The following is a 24785-nucleotide window of genomic DNA, read 5'->3' as shown; positions in this document are numbered from 1 at the left end:
CTCTTGGGAATTGAAAAGCACGGTGTCTCTGAAGATGCTCAGTCAACTTGAAAACACTCATTTTCGAAAAGGTCTTAACCTGCCTTCAACTTGAAGCAATTTAGACTTTGCACAAACATTAGAGCAGAGACGCATCACTCGTGTATATGTTTCTACCATCACTGGGAAGCTGTTTGTCTGAAAGGTTATTTATAGACCATTTTTTAAGGGTATTCAAAATTCAGGAATCTATACTCATAACTAAAATGAATGTACATGTAATCAGAAGCATGACACTTCATTATAATGATTATAATGGTTTCTGCATTATTCAATATCATAAATATTTTGTGGAAGGCCCTATTTCGTTATGACTCCAACTACTAAACTTATAGCTAAATCATGTGCGGTGGAAGGGAAACGAGAAAGAAGAAATAAGTGGAAAAGGCTAGGAAGCAACCCCAACTCAAGATAAATTCAAGTTGGAAAGGCAAGAGTTTTGTGTTTTGTATTGATTTGAGATTTCACTTTACTCATCAATAATTCCCTATTTGAAAGAAGGGAGGGCAATTTAAATATTCTAAACTCATGACTGAGGGGTCCATAAAGCCTGGAAGCTCTATGACCCCAAATAACCAAACTTCAAATACTCTAGTCTTTAAAAAAAAAAATAACAAGAATAGTAATTTGTCAGTAATGGAATCGAAGGCAATACAGGAAATAAAGTAGGCAAAATGTTTAAACTATTATAAATGCTTGAAAGTTACAAAGTTCTGTATCTCCCCTCTGTTGTCTAAAATTTTAACTATTTTAGTAAGCTTAAGCTAAAGGAAACCAATAGACTTACCTACATTACTTTTCAAGTGGTTAGGTAAAAAAGGTAATAAAAGGCAAATAAGTACTGCAAATTAATCCTCTGCTGGCGACATCATACCTCACAACAGTGCCTCAGCAAACCACTTACTGTGAACTTCAACAGCTTTTAATCAGTTTTGTATGAAAAGACATGATTTGATTTGGGTTTTCAAATGGCTTTATCAATCATTCCCACAGTTCCAAGAATACTAAATAACAATTAGTTCTTAGGACAAAAGGTTTGCCTATATTAACCTTCAACTCACCCAGACATCCAAAGGCAGCACTTGCTTTTTCTTCAAAACGAGAGCATGTTAGCAGCTGAAAATATAAGTATATGGAAAGGTTGTGAAACTTCTTTCAAATTATTACCCTGGAACAATGACAATAGTTGGGATTTCTCTTTTGCAGAGGGAAGAGAAGAGGCAGAAATTCTAGTCCTCCTTCCCCCAAAATTTTAGTCTCAGGATTTATTGGTGCTGAAAACCACAGTTATCTACTGCTTGAAACCTAAGCAGAATGCATCAGCATTTCGGGACCACCTGGGACCAAGGGGGGCTGGGAGACTTCCAGATGGATTGTAAGACAATTCACTGATATTTACATAATGAGAATAAATGTTTTTCCTAAGATAGCATTTCCTTTCAGTGTCTTGAGACCACCAGCAAAAGAGGGAGGTACAGAAATTCTATTACATTAATAGTCTTTGTTTTTATGGCTTTGGCATTTATTAACTAGTGGGAGCTGTTTATTGGGTCATAAACTTTACTAATGGGGATATTATCTCTAAATTATAAATCTTGTTCAGTATATGGCTTAGTTATAAAAAGAATAATTATTTAAAATGTCTGTATGGCTGCAATGTATCATGTTTATCGGCATGAATCCTATAATGGCCATTTCATTGCTAATTGTGGGCTTGAACCAGAAACAACCAGAGCAGTAACACACATCTATGCAATAGAATAAGCAGTTGTCACCCCACAAACTCAGGAGCATTGTCATTGGTTTGCTTCCTTTTTCTCCCCCAGCTTCTCAAATGAACTACATTATAAGCCTCTACAAGGGCTAAATTATCTACATATTTAAACTCTTGAAGGAAAGACAACTGACTGAAGAGTTGAATAGGTAAGTGACGAATGTGTCAGCTTGAAAAGTTCCAGGAAAGTGTCATCCTTCTAAAAGCTTGCTCTCTGGGGAATGAAAAATCTTAAAGTGACAAAATGGCTTGGCACTGTCAGTTGCCTTAAAAAAAACCTGGGACAAAAATCAAGTAGTCAAATTTAGGATTTATGGTAGATAGTTTTGGTATATAAATTGAGTATACTAGTTTAGTGTTAAGTCCTGAAAGGGTTGGGGGGAGCATCTATTCTAACAATAGCACGTGTGGAATTATTCTAGGTTTATATATAGAAATCGTTTATTGATTAACTTCAATTTTTTAAAAATGAAAGGGCCATTGTTGTCGAGAGTGAATTGGTACATTTGAGTGCCAAGAAGCCGGCAAGACACTGCTGCAAATGTGGAGTGAAAGAATAATGAGTCCGAAGGGTCCCTTGAGATGTCATCAGCTCCTCTTCTTCTCAGAGTAGTCCCTGAAAGGTAAATGGTGCAGTTCCTTCTTGAGAGACCTCCACTGTCTCCCAGAACACCAGGCAAATGGATTTATGATACATAGCACCCCACATTGAACAATGGGATAGACAGGGATAGACTTCTTACACTGAATTCCCAGAGGTACATGGCTATGGGTTTTAATCAAATGTACACTACATGACAAGAGTTCTGCTGAAGAAAAATAAAAATAGAACTAGAAAACATGCAGGGGAAAAATGTTGTAGTTTCTGAATATTTAAACCTCTAGGGTGGGGCGGGTGGGATGTGTGTGTAAAACAAACCAAAAAAAAATCTCAAAATCTTCAGCTTTCACATTTGTAAATATTTTAGACATAATAAATTTTTGGTCAAACTATAATTATATATACATGCATATATTCCTAAGCTAACAAGCTGACTTTAGATAGAAAAAAGGGCATTACAAATATAAATACTGCATATGTTTCCTGTGTGTGTGTGTATGTGTGTGTGTGTATGTATGTATGTGTGTATGTGTGTGTGTGTGTGTTTTGTGGAGGTTCTTTTTCTTCCCATAGCTTTACTAAGTTCAAAAAAATCAACATATTTACTCTAGAGAGGTTTAAGAATTATTTTGATGAGGTGGGTTGCTACAAAACTTAATTATATAAGTAATAAATGTGTCAAAAAGGTTCCAAAAATATTTAATAGAATCACAACTTATTGCTGTGATGTAATTTGATTTTGTATTATCATGTATAACCTTCAGAAGTTATTTTCTGTTCATATACTAATGAATCAAATTACGTTGGATGAAAAATTATCAGAAGATTTTTTGGTATTAATAAAACATACATATAATAAAAATATTCAACATGTTTTAAGATGGCATTTTAAATAGTAACAGTACGGCAGCAATATAACATGATGTTCTGAAAAACTAACATGACAAAATAGGATTAATTGTGATTTGTGGATTTCCATTTAATATAAACCTTGTTTCTTTTTTGTTTCTAATGAAATTATATCTACTAAAGTAAATGTGGCAAAATGAGAGAAGTAAATCAAAGAGAATTGACCAAAACTGGCATGGTTATTCCTCCTCTAAGCCAAACACGTCCTTCAAAAGGGTCAAGTAGTCAATGTATTTCGCAGGAATAGGTGATGGCATGCCAAGCCAGATATCTTCACATCTCTAGGAAAAAAAACAAAAATGGATATGATTAGAACCACATTTCAAAGTACAGCTTTGAAAATTCCACACCGAAGTTTATTTTCAAAGGGAAAATTTCTACCATCTACTTCAGGTTCATAAAGACTTTGTGGTAGACTGGATACTTGTTCTTGATTCTTCATTCCCTCCCTGTATAAGAATTACGTGCCCACACTCTTTGTCATATGACTCTGCAGAACCTCCCGTGGAGTAAGAAGAGTATATTTTCCTGTTCCTTTGATATGTGGTTGGCCACATGACTGGCTTTGACCTATGTACTGTTAGCAGACATATCATGAACAGAGGCTCTAGTGTGCTGGCATCATTTGGTTTGGCCTTCTGTGCCTCTGCCATCACCATGAAAAGAACATGGCCCAGGATGCTGTTGTTTTTAGAATGACCAAGGGGGATCAGACCAGGCTGGACTTGCAGACTAAGAGCCAAGCTTAGCTGAATCCAGCCATGCTTCACTGACCTACATGCCCATAGACAAGAAAAAGAAATGTGTCTTCTTGTGAACCACTGAAATTTCAGGAGTTGCCATGCAGCATTAATACAGTGATAGATCCTCCTATACTTTCTTAGGAACCCAATTTTTATTTTTATTTTATTTGTTTTAAGGCAGGGTCTCACTTTGTTGCCCAGGCTGGAGTACAGTGGCGCAATCTCTGCTCACTGCAACCTCTGACTCCCAGGTTTGAGTGATTCTCATGTCTCAGCCTCCCGAGTAGCTGGGATTACAGGCACATGCCACCAAGCCCAGCTAATTTTTGTATTTTTAGGAGAGACGGGTTTCGCCATATAGGCCGGACTGGTCTGGTCTCAAACTCCTGGCTTCAAGTTATCCATCCACCTCAGCCTCCCAAAGTGCTGGAATTACAGGCGTGAACTGCCGCCTGAAGAACCCAATTTTTAAAATACAAACTGGTAGCTATACTGGCTGCTTGGTTACTGTTTCTTCCGTAAACAATGAAAAGAACACTGGATCACTCACAGTGTGATCTTGTAGATAAGCCACTTTGTGTGTGTGTGTGTATACATATACACACACAGATGCATATTTTATATAATATGTAAATAAGTGTGTATATACACACACACACAAACTTTTTGAATATGCTGCAATGGTTAATTAGTATCAACAGGAGGCAAAGTCCATATATATGCCTGCTTATATTTCTACTGTCAAGGTTAAAATATGACTGTCAAGGTTAATTGTTGCATATAAGAGGTTCTATATCTTTACTAGTGTTACATTAGTATCGAGAATTGCAAGGTGTCACAGAAACATAGGTAAAGGCTCAATAATTTGATGTGATGGAATTCTGGAAGCAAGCTGAGTAAGTGGTGTTTCAGTTGCACCTTATCGGATGAAAAACAGTTCAGCAGAGGGTTTAGGGTCGTGAAGGGTGTTCCAGGCATAGGGACCAGTGTAAGCAAAGGCCTGGAGACCTAAAATCTATTTTCAAGAAAGGGTGAGTAGCCCAGTGTGGTATGTGACACATGGTGCAAAGTGGCAAGAGAGATGGTTAGAAGGAGAAGCTGGGGCCAAACTTCTGGCCTTCTGTGCTAGTTTCTACTTGAGGCTGTGGTTACGGGAAGTCACTGTAGGTCTTGGCCAGTGAAATGACAGAAATCTGATTAGAAACTGATTAGCTAACTTGCTGGATGTACAGAGAATGAAATGAAGTAAGAAAATCAATCTGGAGGTGAGTGCAATAATGCCGCTGAAAGATGACGGTGCCATAACCAGGGCAGCTGAAGTGGGCATGGAGGACGGGAGCTACCTCTGAGAGATGCTGCTGCAGGAGAACATGAAATAGCTAGAAGGGGATCAATTGAAATGGTGAAAAAAGAAAGGTGTAGTGCTATGAGTTGAGTTGTGTCTCCGCCCCCCCCCCCCCCCCCCCCCGCAAAAGAGGCATGTGAAGTCCTAATCCCTAGTACCTCAGAATGTGACTTTGTTTGGAAATAGGGTTTTTGCAGATGTGATTAGGTAAATTAAGATGAGGAAAATGAGATCATACTGGAGTAGGGTGGGCCCCTAATATGACTGGCCTCCCTATGAGAAGACAAGCCAGGTAAAGACAGAGACACACAGGGGGAACACCAGGTGACCACAGAGGCAGAGATTAGAGTTTTGCAGCTGCAAACCAAGGAACACCAAAGACTGCCAGCAAACCGTCAGAATCTAGGAAGAGGCAGGGAAGGATTCCCACACAGGTTTCAGAGAAAGTGTGGCCCTGTGACACCTAGATTTTGGACTGCTAGCCTCCAGAACTGTAGAAGAATAAATTTCTATTGTTTTAAGCAACTCAGTCTGTGGTACTTTGTGAGGGCATCACTAGGAAACTAATACAGGTAAGGATGGTTCTAAGAACTCGAAATTTAGTAATAGTTGACAGTATCTGTTATTAGTTTCCTGGGGCTGCCATTACAAAGTACCACAAAGGAAGTGGCTTAAAGCAACAGAAACTTATTCTTTCACAGTTCAGAAGGCCAGAAGTCCAAAACCAAGGTGTGGGCAGCATTGGATCTTTCTGGAGGCTTTAAGGGAGAATTTACTCCATGCCTCCCTCCTGGCTTCTGGTGGTGGCTGGCAGTCACGCTTTGGCTTGTAGGCATATCAATCCAGCGTCTGCCTCCAACTTCACATGGTGTTCTCTGTGTATACCAATATGTCTTCATGCGGCTTTCTTATAAAGTCACCAATCACTGCATTTAGGGTTCACTCTAATCCAGCATAACTTCATTTTAATTAATTTTATCTGCAAAGACTATTTGCAAATAAGGTCACATTCTGGGGTTTGGGGTAGACATGACTTTTGGAGGGGACAATATTCAACCCAGTGTAATATCATAAGGAAAGCAGGAAGAGTTTAAAAACATTTTTTAGTAGGAAAACAAGGCTCAGAGGGAAATTCTAAGTTCAGTTGTGGGCATTTTTTCTTTCAGGTGTCCATGGGACATCAAGGTGAAGATTCTGGTAAACATCTGTAAATACGGTTCTATATAGCACAGAGCTAGAATCCAGAACTGTGCAAAGATATAGAAGTCACTGGAATATGAGTGACATGTAAAACTATGACAATTGACAACACTGTCATAGAATCAGAAAATAACTAAGTACCAGCATCTCTAATTCAGGTGTAAAACCTTAATTTAAGAGATGATTTATGATGATGATAAACTAGTTGCAGATTTGTGCAGGGTTATAGATGGGAATCTTGTAATTACCTAGTAGTAATAGGAATAACAATACATTTATTGGATATTTACTACATGCTGATACTCTTTTAAGTGTTTTACATGTATTAAGTTATTTAATCATCACAGAAACCCCTTAAGAGATAAGTATTATGAGGATAATCTATTTACAGAAAAAGAAACTGAGACACAGAAGGATTAAATAGATTGTCTCAAGTCAAACCTCCAGTCAGTGGAGAAGCCTGGATTATAACAACCTGGGCAGCGGAGCTGCAGAACTATGCTCATCTGCGGGGCAACCCTCCAGAGCTGAGAAGGATCTATTCAGAAGCAGCTGGCTTTCATCCTACACAGCTACATTTGGTCCTCACACTTCCAACAAGAAAATTTAAGTACAAAACAAGGCAGTTCTTGAAGTGACACTACTCTTCTCTCTCAAAGATGCTGCCTCTCAGAAGTTGAGCCCAAACCACCAACTGGCAGTATGAAGAGCGAAATGACCATTCAGATGGCTGATGGCTAAACCCACTCCTAAGGGGTGTTTTGTGCAACTCATACCACATGGAACTTGGTAAAACATCCTTCCTTACACCAAAAAGTAGTAAACTGTTACACACACACACACACACACACACACACACACACACACACAAAACAATACATTTTAATCAATGAAGGCTAAGATCAATAGTCATTCAACTCCACTATTTAACATGTCCTCAAAAATTTCATTACAAAACTTACAGCAATATTTGCTCTTAAGTGATGTTTGTAAATTTTATCTCAGTATAGAGAAATAGTACAAATATATGCCTTCAAAAATCACCATCCTCTAACGGGTCTTTTAAATAAAAGTTTTCAACACAGAAATAAATAATGCATTATGTAACTCATATAAATATGATGAAGTTATTCGGGGACTGGATCCTCTTATGAAACAGGTCAGGACTAGAAGATTCTGCCTCATAGATTATGAGTTAGCAAAAGTGGTTTTGTTTTTGTATTTTTTGAGCAAGGAATTGTGATTTCGATGCTGACAATAAAGAGAAAATAATAGAACTTACAACGCTATCATGAGAACTCAAGAATTTGGAGATGAGATCAAATTTGTTAGCAACTTGGGCACAATGAAACTCAAGTAAATATCCATGAGATTTGGTATTAAGGATAATTTAAGATGAAAAGATAACAATAGTCCATTTCTTTAAATCCTGACCACTTTAAACCCCATGACTCGCACAAAGCTCTCCTGACTACTCCGGTCCCATTGTGCTCTTTCTTTTGAATCAATGCCACTTCCCTTGATTATTTTTCCTTTTGTCACTCTTCCTTAGGTTCCAGGTGGGAGTGACTTTCTGTCCAAACACTTCATAAATGCCACAAGCACATTAGCAGTGCTGTGGGTCCATCTATTGCCAACCTCCAATTTCAGGGAGATTTTCACACCTATTGGCTTAAAATGGACTAATGGAATCAAATTTGGGACCAAAGGAAGGTTAGGAAACAGGGGAGGTTTCCAAGGCTCAGGGGATGGGGTGAGGGGCATCAATAAAGTAGAGGGAAAGGCACTTTCTTCATAATTTTGTCTATAATTGGATCTACTTAAGGAATCTCATGGCTAGCCCCTTGGTAAAATGAAGACATTTTTGGCAACATAAGAAATCCACATATTACCACTGCCTAATTGTACTTTCTAATAAATCTGCAAATGTTCCAAATATTGTAGAATCTTTATGAAAATCTGGGCAGTGAGTTAAAATACTGTCTTCATTGACTTTTTATTAACCCTACACTATGCAATGCAAAGAAAACTCATACATATGGCTTTCCCAGCAGTGCACATCAGTTTTAAGTGGGAATAACTGTGTGGTACTTTTACAACAGGAGGAGTCATCCATAGAAGTTGATCCTGCCCATTCCGGGTGAGAACAAGCTTACTTGCATCTCTGTAAAGCAGATTCCCCTGGCAGTGCAGGTTTGGAATTTAGGATTTTAACTGTCTACGTGTAGCAGGCTCTGCCAGCACCCCTTCCTATCTCCTCATCCTTTCCACTCTGGTGCACACCAACCTGACTTCCAATGGCCAGCACCTGCGTTCGTTTGCCCTAGGGCTTCTCTTTGGCCTCTGAGGCTTGCTTTGGCTGCCCCTGTGGCAAGCCACAAGTGCCAGGGAATTATTTCCTTTCCTCCACTTCAAGAGCAGCCCTCAAACAATGACTGATGGGAGTTGATGGATGAATACCGTGGCTCCCTTGCACTTTGGGTGGGATGACTCTGAAGTGTCAATGTTTCCCAGTTGCATTAAGCTCTAATCATTAGGTCAGGTGTGGGGGCTCACACCTGCAACTCCACCATTTGGGTGGCTGAGGTGGGCGATCACTTAAAGCCAGGACTTCTGAACAAGCCTGGTCAACACAGTGAGACCCTGTCTCTACAAAAGAAAAAAAAAAAATAGCAGGGTGTAGTGGTGTGGGCCTGTAGTCCCAGCTGCTTGGGAAGCTAAGGTAGGAGGACTGCTTGAGCCCAGGAGTTTAAGGCTGCAGTGAGCCATGATCGCACCACTACACTCCACCCTGGGTGACAGAGTGAGACCCTGTCCCAAAACAAAACAAAACCTTCAATCGTCTATATCATCTACATTTGTAACTGGTTTGTTAATATGCCTTTAGTAGCTCCTTCCCTTCCCTTTCTCACTCTCCCACTCCCTTACTAGTGTTTTCACTTCTCCCCCCAAAATGATTTACACTTAAATCTTTGTCTCCAAGTCTGCTTCTAGAGGAAGTCAGATGTAGATTCTATGCAATTTTGCATTTATCAAAATTAAGAATATGTCTAAGAAAGGCACAGCACAGCTTGAAACAAAGCAACTTCCTGGCAAATTGGATGAATCCAGAGTCTCCAAGTGACTTCCAGATACTCAAAGGACAGCACTCAAATCTCAGAACAAAATTTGATGTAATCTGGAGCAGAAACAATACATGCCACATAGTGTTTTCTGGAAGAAGGAAGAACTATGAAATGCAGAGTGAAATTCAATGATACAAAAATCAGGATTCTAAAATGTCTGGGAATCATTGTCTCCAAGAAGGCCCTATGACATCTTCCAAGCTGGCTGTCACTTGAGGCACTTAAGATGTCAAACCAGTTGGCAATAAATTACTCGTTCATCAGTGGTGAAAAAATGTAGCTGCCGATCTGTAAAATCGCACACCCTTGAAATGGGAAGCAAAGATGGCACTGGATGAAAACCCAGTAAACAGCAGCTGCCCAGTGAGAATAGCAAAGCTGTGTGTGAGCTAATGGGCCCTAGATTTATTTGCTTTGACATTTTTAAAAGGAAATTTAATTGGATTATGTCTCCTTCTTGTTTAAAATTTTCTACTGTAATACTGGCCACCAGATGCATGAGGGGAAAGATCGGGAGCCAATTAAATTCCATGCTTCACTGAAACAAGGTTATTTTTATTCCTCCCAAATGCAAGGCAGATAGAGTCATGTTAGTGATTTCACCATGTTACTCCCCTCTACTCACTAGGAAAAGGATGTTTCTATGAGAAAGATCTATAAATGTATGGAAAAGGCCAGTGGTGTATACAGTATTAAAATTGTGATTTTCTTAGATTTTCTCCCTTCAAATAAAGTTAACATGGCTTTAGAAATAATCTAATTAGTTTGACAAAATCATAAAAGCAATTAAATTTTAAGCAAATCAAATTGAAATAAATTTGGGGAAAGGATTTTGCGAATATTTCTTGAGATAATCAAGAGCATTCTGATAACATAAGGAAAAGCTCATATATAAAGCCAGAAGATTAGCTTATATTTCTATACATTTCTGTCTTTACAGCAATGCCAATATTTCATGATTGTTTCCCCTTTCTCTAGACAAAGCTTCAATAGAGTTGTCTTCTGTATGTGAGTTGTAGCTAAAAGACAGGTGTAGTTTCTAAACAGAAAACCTTTCCTTGGAAGTGCAATGCAGGGCAAGTAAAGTTTTCAGGGAGATGTGGATTTTTGAGCTTCAATGACAGGCTTATGTGTACAATTCAAGTGGACATCACCTGATGCTGTAGCTGAAAGTAGATTTCAGGAGTATCCTTTCCTACTAGGTTATTGCTCTGTGTTAGGTCAACAGTATGTGTTTGCCAGTTATTTTTTAAGTCTAAGAGGAATGGTTAACAACCTTTTATTTTGACTGTTGTATTCAACCACAAATATTAGAAATAACTTTACTTATTTAAAAAATTGGCACCAGTCCCTGACTATATAATCCGCACCATTAGGAATATCTCTGAGCCTCAGCTTCCTATCTATAAATTGGGAATAATACTTATTCTTGCAAGATTGTTGGGACAACAAAATGTCACAGGTTATTCCATGCTCTAAATACCAAAAGGAGAATCTCAACAAGGTGGGTGTCCAAAGACGTTTCCCAAGGTGTACCGAACTGCCCCCTACTTCCTGATGCCAAGGCCCTATATCATCCTATTGTGAAAGAGCGCGCTTTCGAGCTGACTGCTAATGTTTTTTTTCGCAGTGACGATGTTCATAAAATGAAGCCATATCCCATTTTTCTCAGAAATGTCAAAAGATAAGACGCCAGTCACACAGTGTAAGTTATAAAGTTTATATGAGAACCGATTTAGTGTTATTTTTTAAAACGTGACTTCTGAGATTAACCAGACAGGCTCTAAACAGTGGGACCTATTCTGCCAGTTTTACAGCTACCATCTGTGAGCAAACACAATAGAATGGAAATGGGGTCTCCAGGCCATGACAGCGCCAGGGCAACATGCTGAGACCATAGATAGTCACATAATGGAGTGAGAGTTAAATTACAGCCCCATGGCTCACCATGGGCTGCTGAGGGGCCAGGCAGAGGGATAAGCAAGGGAGTCCAATGAGAATCCAGGCTACAAGCCATTGGCTACAGGCCATAGCCAACAGTCATGATGGATGACAGCTTACATCCAACCATGTAGGAAAAACCTGTCACCAAAGGGCAGTAGGACTAATCAAAGCTAGACTAGCTATACTATAGTACTCTTTAAATTCTCCTTGTTTGTGGTTGACCCCAATTCTTACTAGCTGAGGCCACCTGATAAGCACATGTAGGGGAGCCACCTCTGAGTCCAGGAAACTGGTCCTCAAATCCAGCAGACCAAGCCCCAGAAGTAGTTAGTGTAGACCTAGCTTTTATCCTGGCTGTGGGGCTTGTTCTGAGCTCAAGGCTTTATTCTGATAACAAACAGATTGTGCTGGGTCAGTCTCCATTTGCCCCTCAAGATCCATTCTTTGCCCTTTTCACTCTGCTTTCTGCCCTGGGAGACCGACTCTGTGGATTGCATCACTCCTCAAGCTTCCTTGCTCTCTGGCTTCTGGGTGGGTTCAGCCAATGTGAAGCAGCATCAGGAGATCAGAAAACAGGATAAGCAAGAGGTCAGAGTATGGATTTTACTTCCCTTCACCCTGTTCCCTCCATGCCAGGCCATGGTTTGGGAGTGGCTATAGTGGCTACACTACTCTACCTGCTGCTATCGTCCAGCTCCTCTGCTGGGCTCCAATAACACCAGTCCCCCAGTCCCTCCCTGCTTCTCCCGTTCTTGCCAGTCCCTGAGTGCTCCACCCTCCCCCGCATCCCCGCCCGCTTGGTTCCCTTAACCCTACCCACCCCATCAACAGTCCCTTTATCAAATCCATCTCCAGGATCCCTTTGAGTATGCTGCGTCTTTCCTGCTGTAACCTCACGGGTTTAGGGACTTAGCCAGCTCCGTCCCCTTGGCAGGGTGAAAGCTTGGTCTGAGCCTGCTGAGTGGCTTCCTCTGATTGCCGAATGGTGCTAACTTCAAGATTCCCCATCACTACGCTCACTGTTTTGGAGGGATGCCCTGCTAGAACTCCCTTCCAATCTCAAGTCTTGTGGACCAGACCACACCCCTACTCAGCCTGTGGTTGGCTGAATCCTGTGGTCTTGTTCCTGGTTTCTGGCCTCTCCCTTCTCACCCCATGATGGTTAGTCACACTAGACTGGGAAGGTGTCCCAAATTTCCACCCATAACATCCATCCTATCCATTCATGCTGATGCAGACAGAATTAGAGTTGAATCTAGTACTGAGGCCTACTCAGCTTTCATCAGCCAATAAGTTTCTTTTTATTTCTCAGTAAGATTCCCAGTCCAGAAATGAGATCCTGCTGATGACAATATTCAGCCCAGGAGTAAAAATATCCAGGTTCCAGGTGGTGGCCTGTACTGGTAACTTCTACAGAGCTCTCTATAACACCTCTGAAACTTTAACCTGAGCCAGCCTGTCAGGCTCATATACTGGAGGAAGGGTGCAGCTTCCCAACTCTGGGGCCTCCATTTAAGCCTTCCTTCCACATAGGAGCTCAGCCTGTCATTCCTTGTTCTCAAAAGACCTTTGGTCTCATCACTTCACACTCAGGGCTGGGGTGCCTTCACAACCTGATGGATCTTACCCTGAAGCCCTACATGTGACTGGCTATGGAAGAGTCCTCAAATGTTGGCAATCCCCAAAGTCATAACTGGGAGGTTTTCTCTGCCCAGTTGCGCCCCCAGGACCTACACATCTGGTCTGACTCCACCACGGTCTCTTATAGCATAACCACTCTCCTCTCAGTTCCCTACTATGAATAGAAGATTAGGAAATAACCAGGGAACCAGCTGGGGAGGAGGCTGTCACACTGCCAGGCTCTCAGTTGATACCAAGTAAAGTCAACAGGGGCTTCAAGAGTAGTTGGTTGCCAAGCTGTGATATACTATCCAGAATCCCCTTGAGGAGGGATTTGGTGGCCCAGCTGCTGGGAGTCCCCTTCATGGATTTCCTGAGCTACAAACATGTCTTGGCTGCAAAGAGCCACGCTGCACAAAGTCATATCTCTTCTTGAACCAACCCACGGGGACAAAGGCCAGGCCATTCTGGCCCAACTCAGGACAACGCTGAAAATACATGCTAACTCCAGAGCTCCCTATGGGTTGGCCAAGGCTATCTTTGGGCTTGTATCACAGTTCAACTTCTCCCTCTGCCCACTCTTCTTCTTTTCCCCCACCTTCCATGGGAGATGATCCCAAGGACACTCCCAAATAAATATCCTACACATTAGACTCCATCTGCTTCCTGGAGAACCCCACCTGTGACAAACTCTGACCCAGCAGTTATTCAACATTATTAATAACATGTGAGCACACTTACATGGGTCAGTAGATATTATACTTTTTGCTCCTGTATTCTACTGTATAAAGTATTCAACATTGTGCTCAACCCCTTCATGCTAAATATTTTCACATGAGATTATAGACTCACTGGTAACATTCCCAAGCTATTTTATGTCTTCTTTATGAAATAATAACAAGCTTATCAGTACCAGAGTGCTTCAAACTCTTTGGAATCTAGTTAAGTTCTCATTGTTGGTGAAATTGATCAGGTACCATTTTATATCTATTTTCTTTTCTTTTTAATTGGCTGAAAAAGGATAGTCCTTTCCGAATGCCTCCTGCAGACTGAAATACTTCTAGGCTTTATCAGCAGAATTGATGAGGCCCTATGAGTAAAGTTCTCACCATAAATGAATTGCAATTAGAAGAACCTAGTGCTGAAGCCCAAGCTGTTTCTGATGTGACATTCCTGGCCTAGAACCATCTCTTGCCATTAAGAATAGAATCTCCCATCTTAACCTTGGCAGGGACTGCCCAGCCTCCTGACTTGAGGAAAGTAAGACATCTCCATTTTACAAAAAATAATAGCATCCAACACTTAAGCCCTTACTATGGCAGAGGTATTGTGATAAGTGACTTGTGTATATTGACTTCCTTAATCCTCACAACCCTAATGGAAGAACTATTCTTATCACCATTTTTGAGATGGGAAAACCTGAAAGGTTGAGTAATTTGTAAAAAGTCACCCAGTTAGTTGATCGTAGAGCTAAGGATTTGAACCAGGGTCCCTGTGATTGGAGACCTTCTGTTCTACATTGCCTCTCAAAAGCATCTGAGGTCCAGGGCTCGATACCTATCCCGGTTGACAGAGTTGAAAAGTGATGAAACTGGGGAGAGGTGATTAAAGGCAGAGTGGATCTTTGGCCATCCCATGCGGTGACTTCTCTTCTAGTGTGTATGGTGATCTTTTTGTGGGTCATGAAATCAATTTAATGGGTCATGAACAACATTCAAAAGAGAGGAGAAAAAGAGGTGGTGGGTAATGACAAAAAGGAAAAGAAAAGAAAGGAAGAGAGAAATGAAAAAAGAAAAGACTGTATCATACTGCACCACATGTAGTCAGAACAGTATTAATCCATGAAATCTTAGATTCCGTTATATATGTGCATGCTGTGTTGTTATGAAAAAAGTATCTTTCTTACTGTAGGTTGTAGTACAAAAAGATGATTGGATCTCATTCAAACTCAATAGTCATCAGGAAAATAAAATTTAAAGTAGTAAGTAGTAAGTAGTAAGGTATGTTTTCAGAGGCAAAATAAAAAACAACCTGAATGCCTGTTAATAAAGAGCAGATTAATAGACCCAGGCGCGGTGGCTCATGCCTGTAATCCCAGCACTTTGGGAGACCGAGGCGGGCGAATCACAAGGTCAGGAGTTCAAGAGCAGCCTGGCCAACATGGTAAAAACCTGTCTCTACTAAAAATACAAAAAAATTAGCCAGGCATGGTGGCGTGTGCTTACAGTCCCAGCAACTCAGGAAGCTGAGGCAGGAGAATCGCTTGAACCTGGGAGGTGGAGGTTGCAGCAAGCCAAGATCACGCCAGCTTGGGCAACAGAGTGAGACTTTGTCTCAAAAAAAAAAAAAGAAAAAAAAAGAGATTAATAAATTATTATATATTCACACTACAGCTATTAAGAATGGTTTAGGTCTATACATATTAAACTAGGGAAATTTTCCATGATTAAGAAAGAAAAGCATACTCCAGATAAATGCATGTGGTATAAACATATTTTCACACAATACATGATGAAATAAAACCCTCAACACAGAGGTAAACATTTGGGTGGTGGACTGAGTGGAATGGAAGAGGAAAGAGAGAAGTAGAAAGTAAGGAAAAGAATGACAAAGGATTATAGCAAAAATAGGTATGTCCTATATATTATTCAGGGTCTCATGGGAAATGGAGGACATATGCAAACTGTGGAAATTGAGAAGAGTTTAATAAAGTGACTAGTTACAAAGTTGTGGGAAGTGTTTAGGAAAACCAACAGGGTATAATCCCCTGGGTTTATAACAGCAGGGAGCCATTACTACCGCCTGAGGCTGAAGGGGCACATGAAGGTGGTCACCAGAGCCTGGAGTGGCCAGCCATATGCAAAGAGCCTCTAGACAAGTGCTGTGGACTTTGAAGGAGGAGGCCGTCAATCTGCTGTGACTGGCAGGGAGGAAGAAGATTGCTCTCTCCTTTCACCCTCTACTCTCCTGCTGGTGCATCCCACTGGTCAACCCAACTGGAGGCCAGAGGGCTAGGGGACCCACTCATGTGGCCTACAAAGGTCAGCTGCCAAGGACTGGCCTGGGCAGGGTCAGAGCACAGTAAAGGGCTCTGGAGAGCAGTCCTAAAGGGACATAGGGATGCAGTCAATACAGACTACTAGAACATTCAATGAAAAGGTAGAAGAATGTAAATCCCATCTACCATGCTTCTATTTGTATGTAAAAATTAAATATTCACATGGATAAGAATGAAAGGGTTATCAGGGCAAATGACAGTACTGATTTGTTTTTGTGATAGTATTTCAGATTTGGGTTAATCCAATCCAGTATCTTCAAAAATAATTATATTTGAAGGACAGTTTTCTTTTTTATTCTTTGCAGCAAGAGACCTGAGTTAAAATTCTGACTCTGCCTTACATTGCTGTTTATCTAACTTCCTCATCTCTAAACTGGGAATAATAAAAGTACCTAAGATTGCTAAGAGGATTAAATAAGCTAAGTGATTTTGAGATCTTAGAACAGTAGTTGGCACACAGTAAATGCTTTCAGTGTTTGCCGTTATTTATGGGGACAACAGGACAAGAGCCTCCATGGCCAGGTGTAGTAGCTCACATCTGTAATCCCAGCACTTTGGGAGGCCAAGGCGGGTGGACCACTTGAGGTCGGGAGTTCGAGACCAGCCTGGCCAACATGGTGAAACCCTGTCTCTACCAAAAATACAAAAATTAGCCGGGTATGGTGGCACATGCCTGTAATCCCAGCTGTTCGGGAGGCTGAGGCAGGAGAATCGCTTGAACCCGGGAGGTGAAGATTGTGGTGAGCTGAGATCGCACCACTGCACTCCAGCCTGGGTGACAGAGTGAGACTCCATCTCCAGTCCACCCACCATCCAGCCAAAGCAAGTTCTGTGTAAAGGGCACTCTTGATCATGTTGCTGTCTTCCTTGAAGTTAGTCAGTGGTCTCCAGACCTCACAGGACAATATTCAAATGTTACCCGTGCAGGTATCTCAGCTTCATCCTTTTCACCTCTTCCCCATGTGCCTTTGCTCTGGCCACACCAGTTCCTCCTGGTTCTGTACAAGTACCATGCTGTCCCATGTCCAGAGAATTCTGTTGGAAATGCTTTTTCCAGACCATGTCACTTTCCTACCTTGCTAACTCTTACTACTCATCATTGAAATTTCAAATGTCACCTCCCCTGAAAACACTTCCTGTTCCCCCCAGTCTGTTTAGAAGCAGCTACCTCCTCATCCCATAGAATCCCATGCAGGCTGTATCACGCCACACTCCAAATCATGAGGGTACCAATTCCCGCATCAGTAGTGGGCCCCTCAAAGGTAGCAATGACAATTTTTGTCTCTGGACCCTAGCCTAGAGCAGAGAACCTGATGAGAGTCAATACTTAATCCTGATTTGTCTGGGGATTACATTCATAAATGAACAAGATAAGTAACTTAACTGACCCAAAGTCATTCAGCTAAGTAGGTGGCAGGGCCAAAATTCAAACCCAGCTCTGTCTGACTCCAAAGGCTACTATACTTTCCCCCAACCATCTGGAAGTTCTATGGCTGCCCTTGGAGTAGCTGCATGCCTGAGGGAATTCCCAGGGGCACTAGACCAGCTCCAGCCAGAATGAGCTGGTTAGCAGAGACCGGGAGAAATAAATGCCTCCTTTCTGGGAGTATCAACCACATGACATTTGCTTTATCAAGGGACTTTCCCAAGAAAATCAATTTCTGGAGCATGTTAAAATACAAACAAACCACCACCCACCCACCCACTTTTAAAAGACAATTGGTCCAAAGAGATCTTAGAGAATTCAGACAATTCCACAATGTTGAGAGCACCATCTGATCACGTGAACTTTGTTTTCCCTAACCAAGCATTTTTCTGTGGAATTTTGATTTTAAATTTGGCTCCACCGTGAAATGTGCATCCCCATATTCTATTGTTTCACCCATGGCAAACCTGGGTGCACAGTCACAGATACCCTAGGGATTCTTGCCATAGGCACCATTTGAGATTTGCTCTTGTGGCTTATGATGATGTTACCAGAATCCCTTGATAACAGTGTTTATATCTATTTATAACTGTAACCTATTATCCTATTTTCCATATAATTGGATGTGACCGAGGTTAAAAAAAAAATCAGCTGCATAAGAAAAGTCATGCTTTTACAGAGCAGATGTTTGCTCAGCATGGAAAGTAAATTAGCCTTTAACACAAATACCCAGAAACACATAAGCACTCTTTCCAAAAGCACTGGTGTTAATATTTTATGATGAAAAATAATTTAAAGATAAAGGATATTAAACATGCAAGGGAAGTAACCATAGATGGTTTTTAAAATAAGTGTTCATTTTACCTCTTTAAGGTATGATGCTGGTTGCAATTCAGGCACTGGATTCTTTCTCCAGTTCAGGGCAGAGAAAAATGACTTATAATCTATTTGTTTTTCACTGTCTTCAAACCTGAAAATATAATTATATAATTTGACTCAATCTGCCGAATTCAAGACCAAAATGTCAGTTTCAATTTTTATCATGAAAACATAATACCATATATGCTTCAATATCTGAGATTTTTCTTATTTCTTACAATTTCTTATTGCTTCTGACCCTCCAGAATGTAAATTCTTTGAGCAGGGATCTTGCCTATCTAATTCATCAAAATATCCCCAACAACAAGATCAGTGCTGGCACTTAGTAGGTGTTCAATAAATATTTGTTGCAGTTGCCACAGAATTTGCTCATTCAGTGACTAAGACTATAGTGATATTTTGTTACAAATATTTAAAAGTCCTTTTAGTTTAATGGTTGATATTATATGTCAGCAAAATAGAATGTCCTTATATTTCTTAAATTGCATACCTTTTAAATCTTTAAGGTAAGCTAGATTCATTTGTCTACCGGTATATTTTTTGAAAAAATAAAAGGCATCTTTGTCATTTATTATGTAGCCATTAAAAGGGGTTATTTAGATCCAAATTTGTTATCATATAAATTTGTTCTTGATACACTGTTGAGCAGAAAGGAGGCTGTAAAACAGTATGTAGAGTTATGATCCCACTTTAGGTTTATACTTCTATTAAAAAACAGAAAAAGTATGGTAGCAATAGACTTACGTATTAAGAATAGATAGATATCTCTGGGAAGAGAGATTCTGATTTTTGCTTTTTCTTTAGACTTTTGTGTATCATCTGAATTGTTTTAAGTTTATAATCAGAAAAACTTCAGCCCATTTCATTTTGAAAAAAAATTAACAAATGATTATTCTGTACCATAAAAATACAGGTCAAAAATAATGAATCTCTTTGACTACTATTTCCTAATTATGGACATTGGCTAAAATTCTTCCTTAACCATAATAGAGTTTTGGCCATGAAGATACAGTAATTTCAACACAACTGCTACAATGACCAAAACACAAAATACTTCTTAGTGTAATGCCTCAATGCCACCCATCCTAAATTTGATCATGTTCTGCCAGTTTTTAAGGCTGATTATCATGTAACACCAGTTTTTGAAGGAAAATACAAAGTACAAAGTGGTCACTAGACATTGTTCCAGGCACCCTATTCCAGGCTCCTGCCTTTAAAATATACTCCTAATCAGTCCAAAGATTTTTCTCTTTTCTTCTCAAAGTACTAAAAAATTAATAGCTTATATTTATAAACTAATAAAAATTAGCAGCAATAAATTAAATGTTACAAGCTGAAGTCACATAGCCTCATCAATCTAAACAAAATGGAATAAACAAAGTGACCAGAAGAGGGGAAAGGGGAATTCTGTAATTCTTTTGTGTACATTTTCTTTGGCCAAGGATTCTAAGCTGCAATTCCAATATGCTGCCCCCTACCCACTGTTTACCCTTTAAATTGTGGCTCACTAGTCAGTTCAACTCCTTTAAAGGACATACTCTGTTTATGGAAATATTTATAGCCAAAATGTAGGACCATTATTTCTTTTATTTGTGTATGTTTTGGGGGAAGAATGAAAACTCAGTTAAAGATGTCCCATAATAAACTTTTTTTTTTTTTTTTTTTTTTTTTTTTTTTTTTTTTAGCACAGAGCCTTGAAAGAAAATATTTCCTAATATTCCGAGTAGGAGCTAAGGTCAAAGAATGAGATCATGTAGGACCTTTGGCTTTTATGCTGAGGAAAACTAAGAGCCACTGGAGCATATTATACAGAAAGGTTATGAGACCTTCAGTGTTCTGAATGTCTGTGTCCCCTCAAAATTCATATAATGAGACCGCATCAATGTGATGATATTAGGAGTTGGGGCTTTAGGAAAGGTGATTAGATAGTGAGGGTTCTGCCCTCATGATGAGATTAGTGCCCTTATATTAATTAAAGAGACCCCAGAGAGCACTCTTGCCCCTTCTGCCATGTAATCCTTTAAGGATTCAGAGGGAAGGCATCGTCTATGAACCAGGAAGTGGGCCCTCATCAGCCCCAAATCTGTTGTCATCTTGGTCTTGGGCATCCCAGCCATGAGAGCTCTGAGCAATGAATTTCTGTTGTTTATAAGCCACCTAGTTTATGGTATTGTTGTAGCAATCCGAACAGACTAAGAAGGGACTTATGATATTTTTAAAAGATCACTCTGACTGATATATTCAGAGTTGAACACAGAGGGCAAGGCAGAAGTGGCAAGGACAGTTAGAAGTCCCTTGCAGGGATCCAGATGAGAGAAAATGGCAGTTTAGATGAGGGCAGTGGCACATGGAAGGCAGTGAGGAGTAGGCAATTCTGAATATACTTTGTGGGATTCCTAAAAGACTATATATATATATATATATATACACAGTAAGAGAGAGAGGGAAAAAGACAGAGTATTCAGGATGACTCCAACGCCTCTGCTTGAATAACTGGAGCAATGGAGCTGTCCTAACTGAGATGAGAAAGACCGCAGGGGCTGCAGGTTGGAAAGATCATGAGCTCAGTTTTGTTTACACTGTATTTGGATGGAAAGTGAGAAAGTGGGGCTATGAGTCTGAAGCTCAAGGAAGTAGTCCATTTGAAGATATAAATGTGGGAGTCGTTAGCCATATAGAAGGTATTTAAAGTCATAAAATTGGGAGACTTGAGGAAATCATCAATAACATAAGTTCTTCTGTCTGTTCTTAAAGTACAGAATTTGTCAGTAAATTCCCATTACATCAATTATAAGAGGCACTTACTCAATCTTAGGGGTTTCAGAAGTATAGTATCCCGGTAATCTGGGAACCAGTCAAAGACTACCAAATAAATCTGGGATCACATCAGACTTCACTCCTCATATACAACCCACTAAGCAGTCCTGTGGGTTCTACCACTGTAGCATATAACAAGTCTATCTATTTCTCTGCATCTCTTTTACCACTCCCTAATTCCAAGCCACTATTGTCTCTCATCTGGATTATAGCAATAACTTCCTGTCTTGGTCTTGCTACTTCTACTCTTACCTTGCTGCAGACCATTCTCCACCACAGGTGCTCTTTCTAAAACACAGATCAGATTAATCACTTTCTTGCTTGCAATCCTCCAGTGGCTTCCCAGTCCACTTAGAACACAAGCTAAACTCCTTATCAGGGTTTATAAGACCCAACTTAATCTGGCTGCTGATGGCCTCTCTGATTACATCTCCTCACTTGAAAACTCTCTCTGTTTACAATGTTTCAGGTAAACTAGCCTTCTTCTAGTTCCCTGATCATGCCAAGATTGCTGGCAGAAATGCAAGGCATTTGCACTTCTGGTCCCTTTGTCTGGAAAGTCCCATTTCAAATGTTGCTTCCTTAGAAAGTCCTCCTGAAGTTCCTCTTATCTGAGTCCCTATGCCTGAATTTGCATTTGCCCTAGATGATGGCACTGGAACTTACTGGAAAATTTCTGGAAGTCACCACAGGAAGTCCTATTATTAGACTTTGTTACCACTAACTCTGATACTTACCTGTTACCTCATAACACCCAGTCTTCCTTCCTGCCCAGTTCATGTGTCAGACTCAAAACATTGAACCATTTATCCATTTAGGGGGACATTTAAGAATAATATTTAGGAATCAAATGATATTCAGGAAGGTCCACTGAATAAAAGTATACATAGCTCAGAAATAATGTCTAAATTTTTTTGAGAAAAAATGCTTGAACGAGTTCATCTTTCCAAAATCCCAGAGCCAGGCCTAAAGGAAGAGTTGTGGTAATGTGGTAAAATACTCCAAGCTTTTCTTTTCAGTTCTGTCTTAGAGGATCTCAGTGTGTGTGGGAATCCCCCCAAGAGGCACAAGGGAGAAAAGAACAAAGGATATTTCAATCAAAAGGAATAAAACTAGCTCATGTTTCTTGGAAGAATTCTTTGCTCTTGGGAAGTAGATAGAGTTGCAGTAAATCACGATGAATCAATCACAAATATTTCTCTCCCTTTTCCCCCAAATCCTACCAAAATGACCAAAAAATAATAAAAATAGGTTATAACCCACAATGACAAAAAGAATTGGAAAAAAGACAATGGTAGAGAAGAGACGTCAAACTCTTTTCAAGATGAAAAGTAAACAGAGGATTGGTAAATAACTTGGCAGAGCTGAGGAAGAGAAGCTGAACCCTAAATGTTCCTGTCAGTGGGGAGAGGGCACTCAGAGTCCAGTTGATTAGGCCCACAAAATTCCTGGGAGACTGAGTGACTGCTGACTCCAGGTGCCAATAAAGGGAGGGATACGGTGTGGCATCGAAAACACGGATTGTTTGAAAGCCTGAAGAAAGCGGGGGCCGGGTGCAGTGGCTCAGGCCTGTAATCCCAGCACTTTGGGAGGCCAAGGCAGGCGGATCACGAGGTCAGGAGATCGAGACCATCCTGGCTAACATGGAGGAAACCCCATCTCTACTAAAAATACAAAAAATTCGCCGGGTGTGGTGGCAGGCGCCTGTAGTACCAGCTACTCGGGAGGCTGAGGTAGGAGAATGGTGTGAACCCGGGAGGCGGAGCTTGCAGTGAGCCGAGATCGCACCACTGCACTCCAGCCTGGCGCCACTGCACTCCAGCCTGGGCAACAGAGCCAGACTCTGTCTCAAAAGAAAAAAAAAAAGCCTGAAGAAAGCAAGACCAACTGAACTGTCAAGTATCTTCTTCCATACTATGCTCCTCCCTGTAGAGAGCAGAGGCTTGTTCGCCAGAGAAATTCAGTGAAAGAAGCTCCAGTTTGGGGAGAGGAGGCAAAATGGAGTACAGAAGACGAGCGGCGGTCAGGCGCCTTCCTTCCCCTTTTCTATTCCTAGAATACCAGTGGCCATGCTTAAACTCTCCCTTTCCCCATCACACCCTCCCTCCTATCTTTGCAGGAGAAGGTAGGATTCTTCTCTCCATACTCTGAATGGTTAAAGAGAAATCTCCAGATTCCAGCTTCTGGGGATTCTCTAATAAAATGAAGCCTCAGAAGTTGACTGGGCAGTGAAATCCATTAATCAACAAACCCCTTCCCCCGACCAAAGCATCCAACATTAAAGACAGAAGCCAAAACAGCAACAGAAAAAAAAAAAAAAAAAAAAAAAAGGGAACCAACGGCAATTCAGGTAACTGAGGGAAAGATGTGAGATATGAGGATGTATTACATTCCTGAAAAAAGAACAGAAGACTACAAGAAAGGAATATCTGGATGAAAAACGTGCTCTTGGAATTAAAAATATTAATATGATAGTAAAATATGCAGTAGAAGGGCTGGAATATAAACTTAAGCAAATCCCTTAGTAAATGCATCCTAATGAAAAAGAAAATCTGGGAGAGAAAATATCCAAATTCGAGAGATCTGAAATCTTTCTATTTATTATTTATTTATTTATTTATTTTTCATACAGAGTCTTGCTCTGTTGCTAAGGCTGGACTGCAGTGGCACGATTATAGCTTACTGCAGCCTCGATCTCCCAGGCTTAAGTGATCCTCCAGCTTCAGTCTACTGGGTAACTGCAACTACAGGCACGCACCACCATGCCTGGCTAATTTTTTTATTTTTATTTTTGTAGAGACAGGGTCTCACTATGTTGCCAGGCTGGCCGAGAACTCCTGAGCTCAAGTCTCCTCCTGCCTCGGCCTCCCAAAGTGCTGGGATTACAGGTGTGAGCCACCACACTTGGCCTTAAAATCTTAGCAATAGGAGTTCTCATAATAGAGAAGAAATTATTAAATAATTAATAGAAAATTTCTCAGAACCAAAGGACAGTGACTCCAAACTAGAAGAGCCTATAGGGTGTTAAGCACAATGAATCCATATATAGTTACACACACACACACACTCTCTCTCTCATCATGAACTTCCAGAATACCAGGAATAAAGAGAAGATCCTAAGAGCATTCCAAAAGAATAAATAGCAATGGAAATCAATATTAAGCTAAATTTTCAGTCACTATAACAGGAAGTTAGCAGACAGTATCTGCAAATGATCAATTACGGTATCATGTGCCGTGCACTCAATATGTACATGCTATTTTAAATAGCAGAAGCAGCTAGAAGTGCTGAAAGTGGCTCCTTCT

The 24785-nt window shown here is 40.4% G+C and overlaps 1 protein-coding gene across 1 annotated transcript in view; it reads right to left on the bottom strand.

The window, feature by feature from the left end:
• Positions 1-771: 771 nt before the first annotated feature.
• The window catches only part of EFHC2 (EF-hand domain containing 2), a 204181-nt gene continuing 180167 nt past the window's right edge, over positions 772-24785 (bottom strand). The window contains exons 14-15 of the mRNA XM_073013784.1: positions 18649-18754; positions 772-3604 (exon numbers count right to left, since the gene is read on the bottom strand). Of these exons, the coding sequence (XP_072869885.1) occupies positions 3503-3604; positions 18649-18754 (208 nt within the window). The 3' untranslated portion in view covers positions 772-3502. The remainder of the gene's footprint in view (positions 3605-18648; positions 18755-24785) is intronic.

The sequence above is a fragment of the Chlorocebus sabaeus genome, chromosome X, assembly GCF_047675955.1.
Source record: "Chlorocebus sabaeus isolate Y175 chromosome X, mChlSab1.0.hap1, whole genome shotgun sequence".
Lineage (NCBI taxonomy): Eukaryota > Metazoa > Chordata > Mammalia > Primates > Cercopithecidae > Chlorocebus > Chlorocebus sabaeus.
This window is presented reverse-complemented; position numbering and strand designations above follow the sequence as displayed.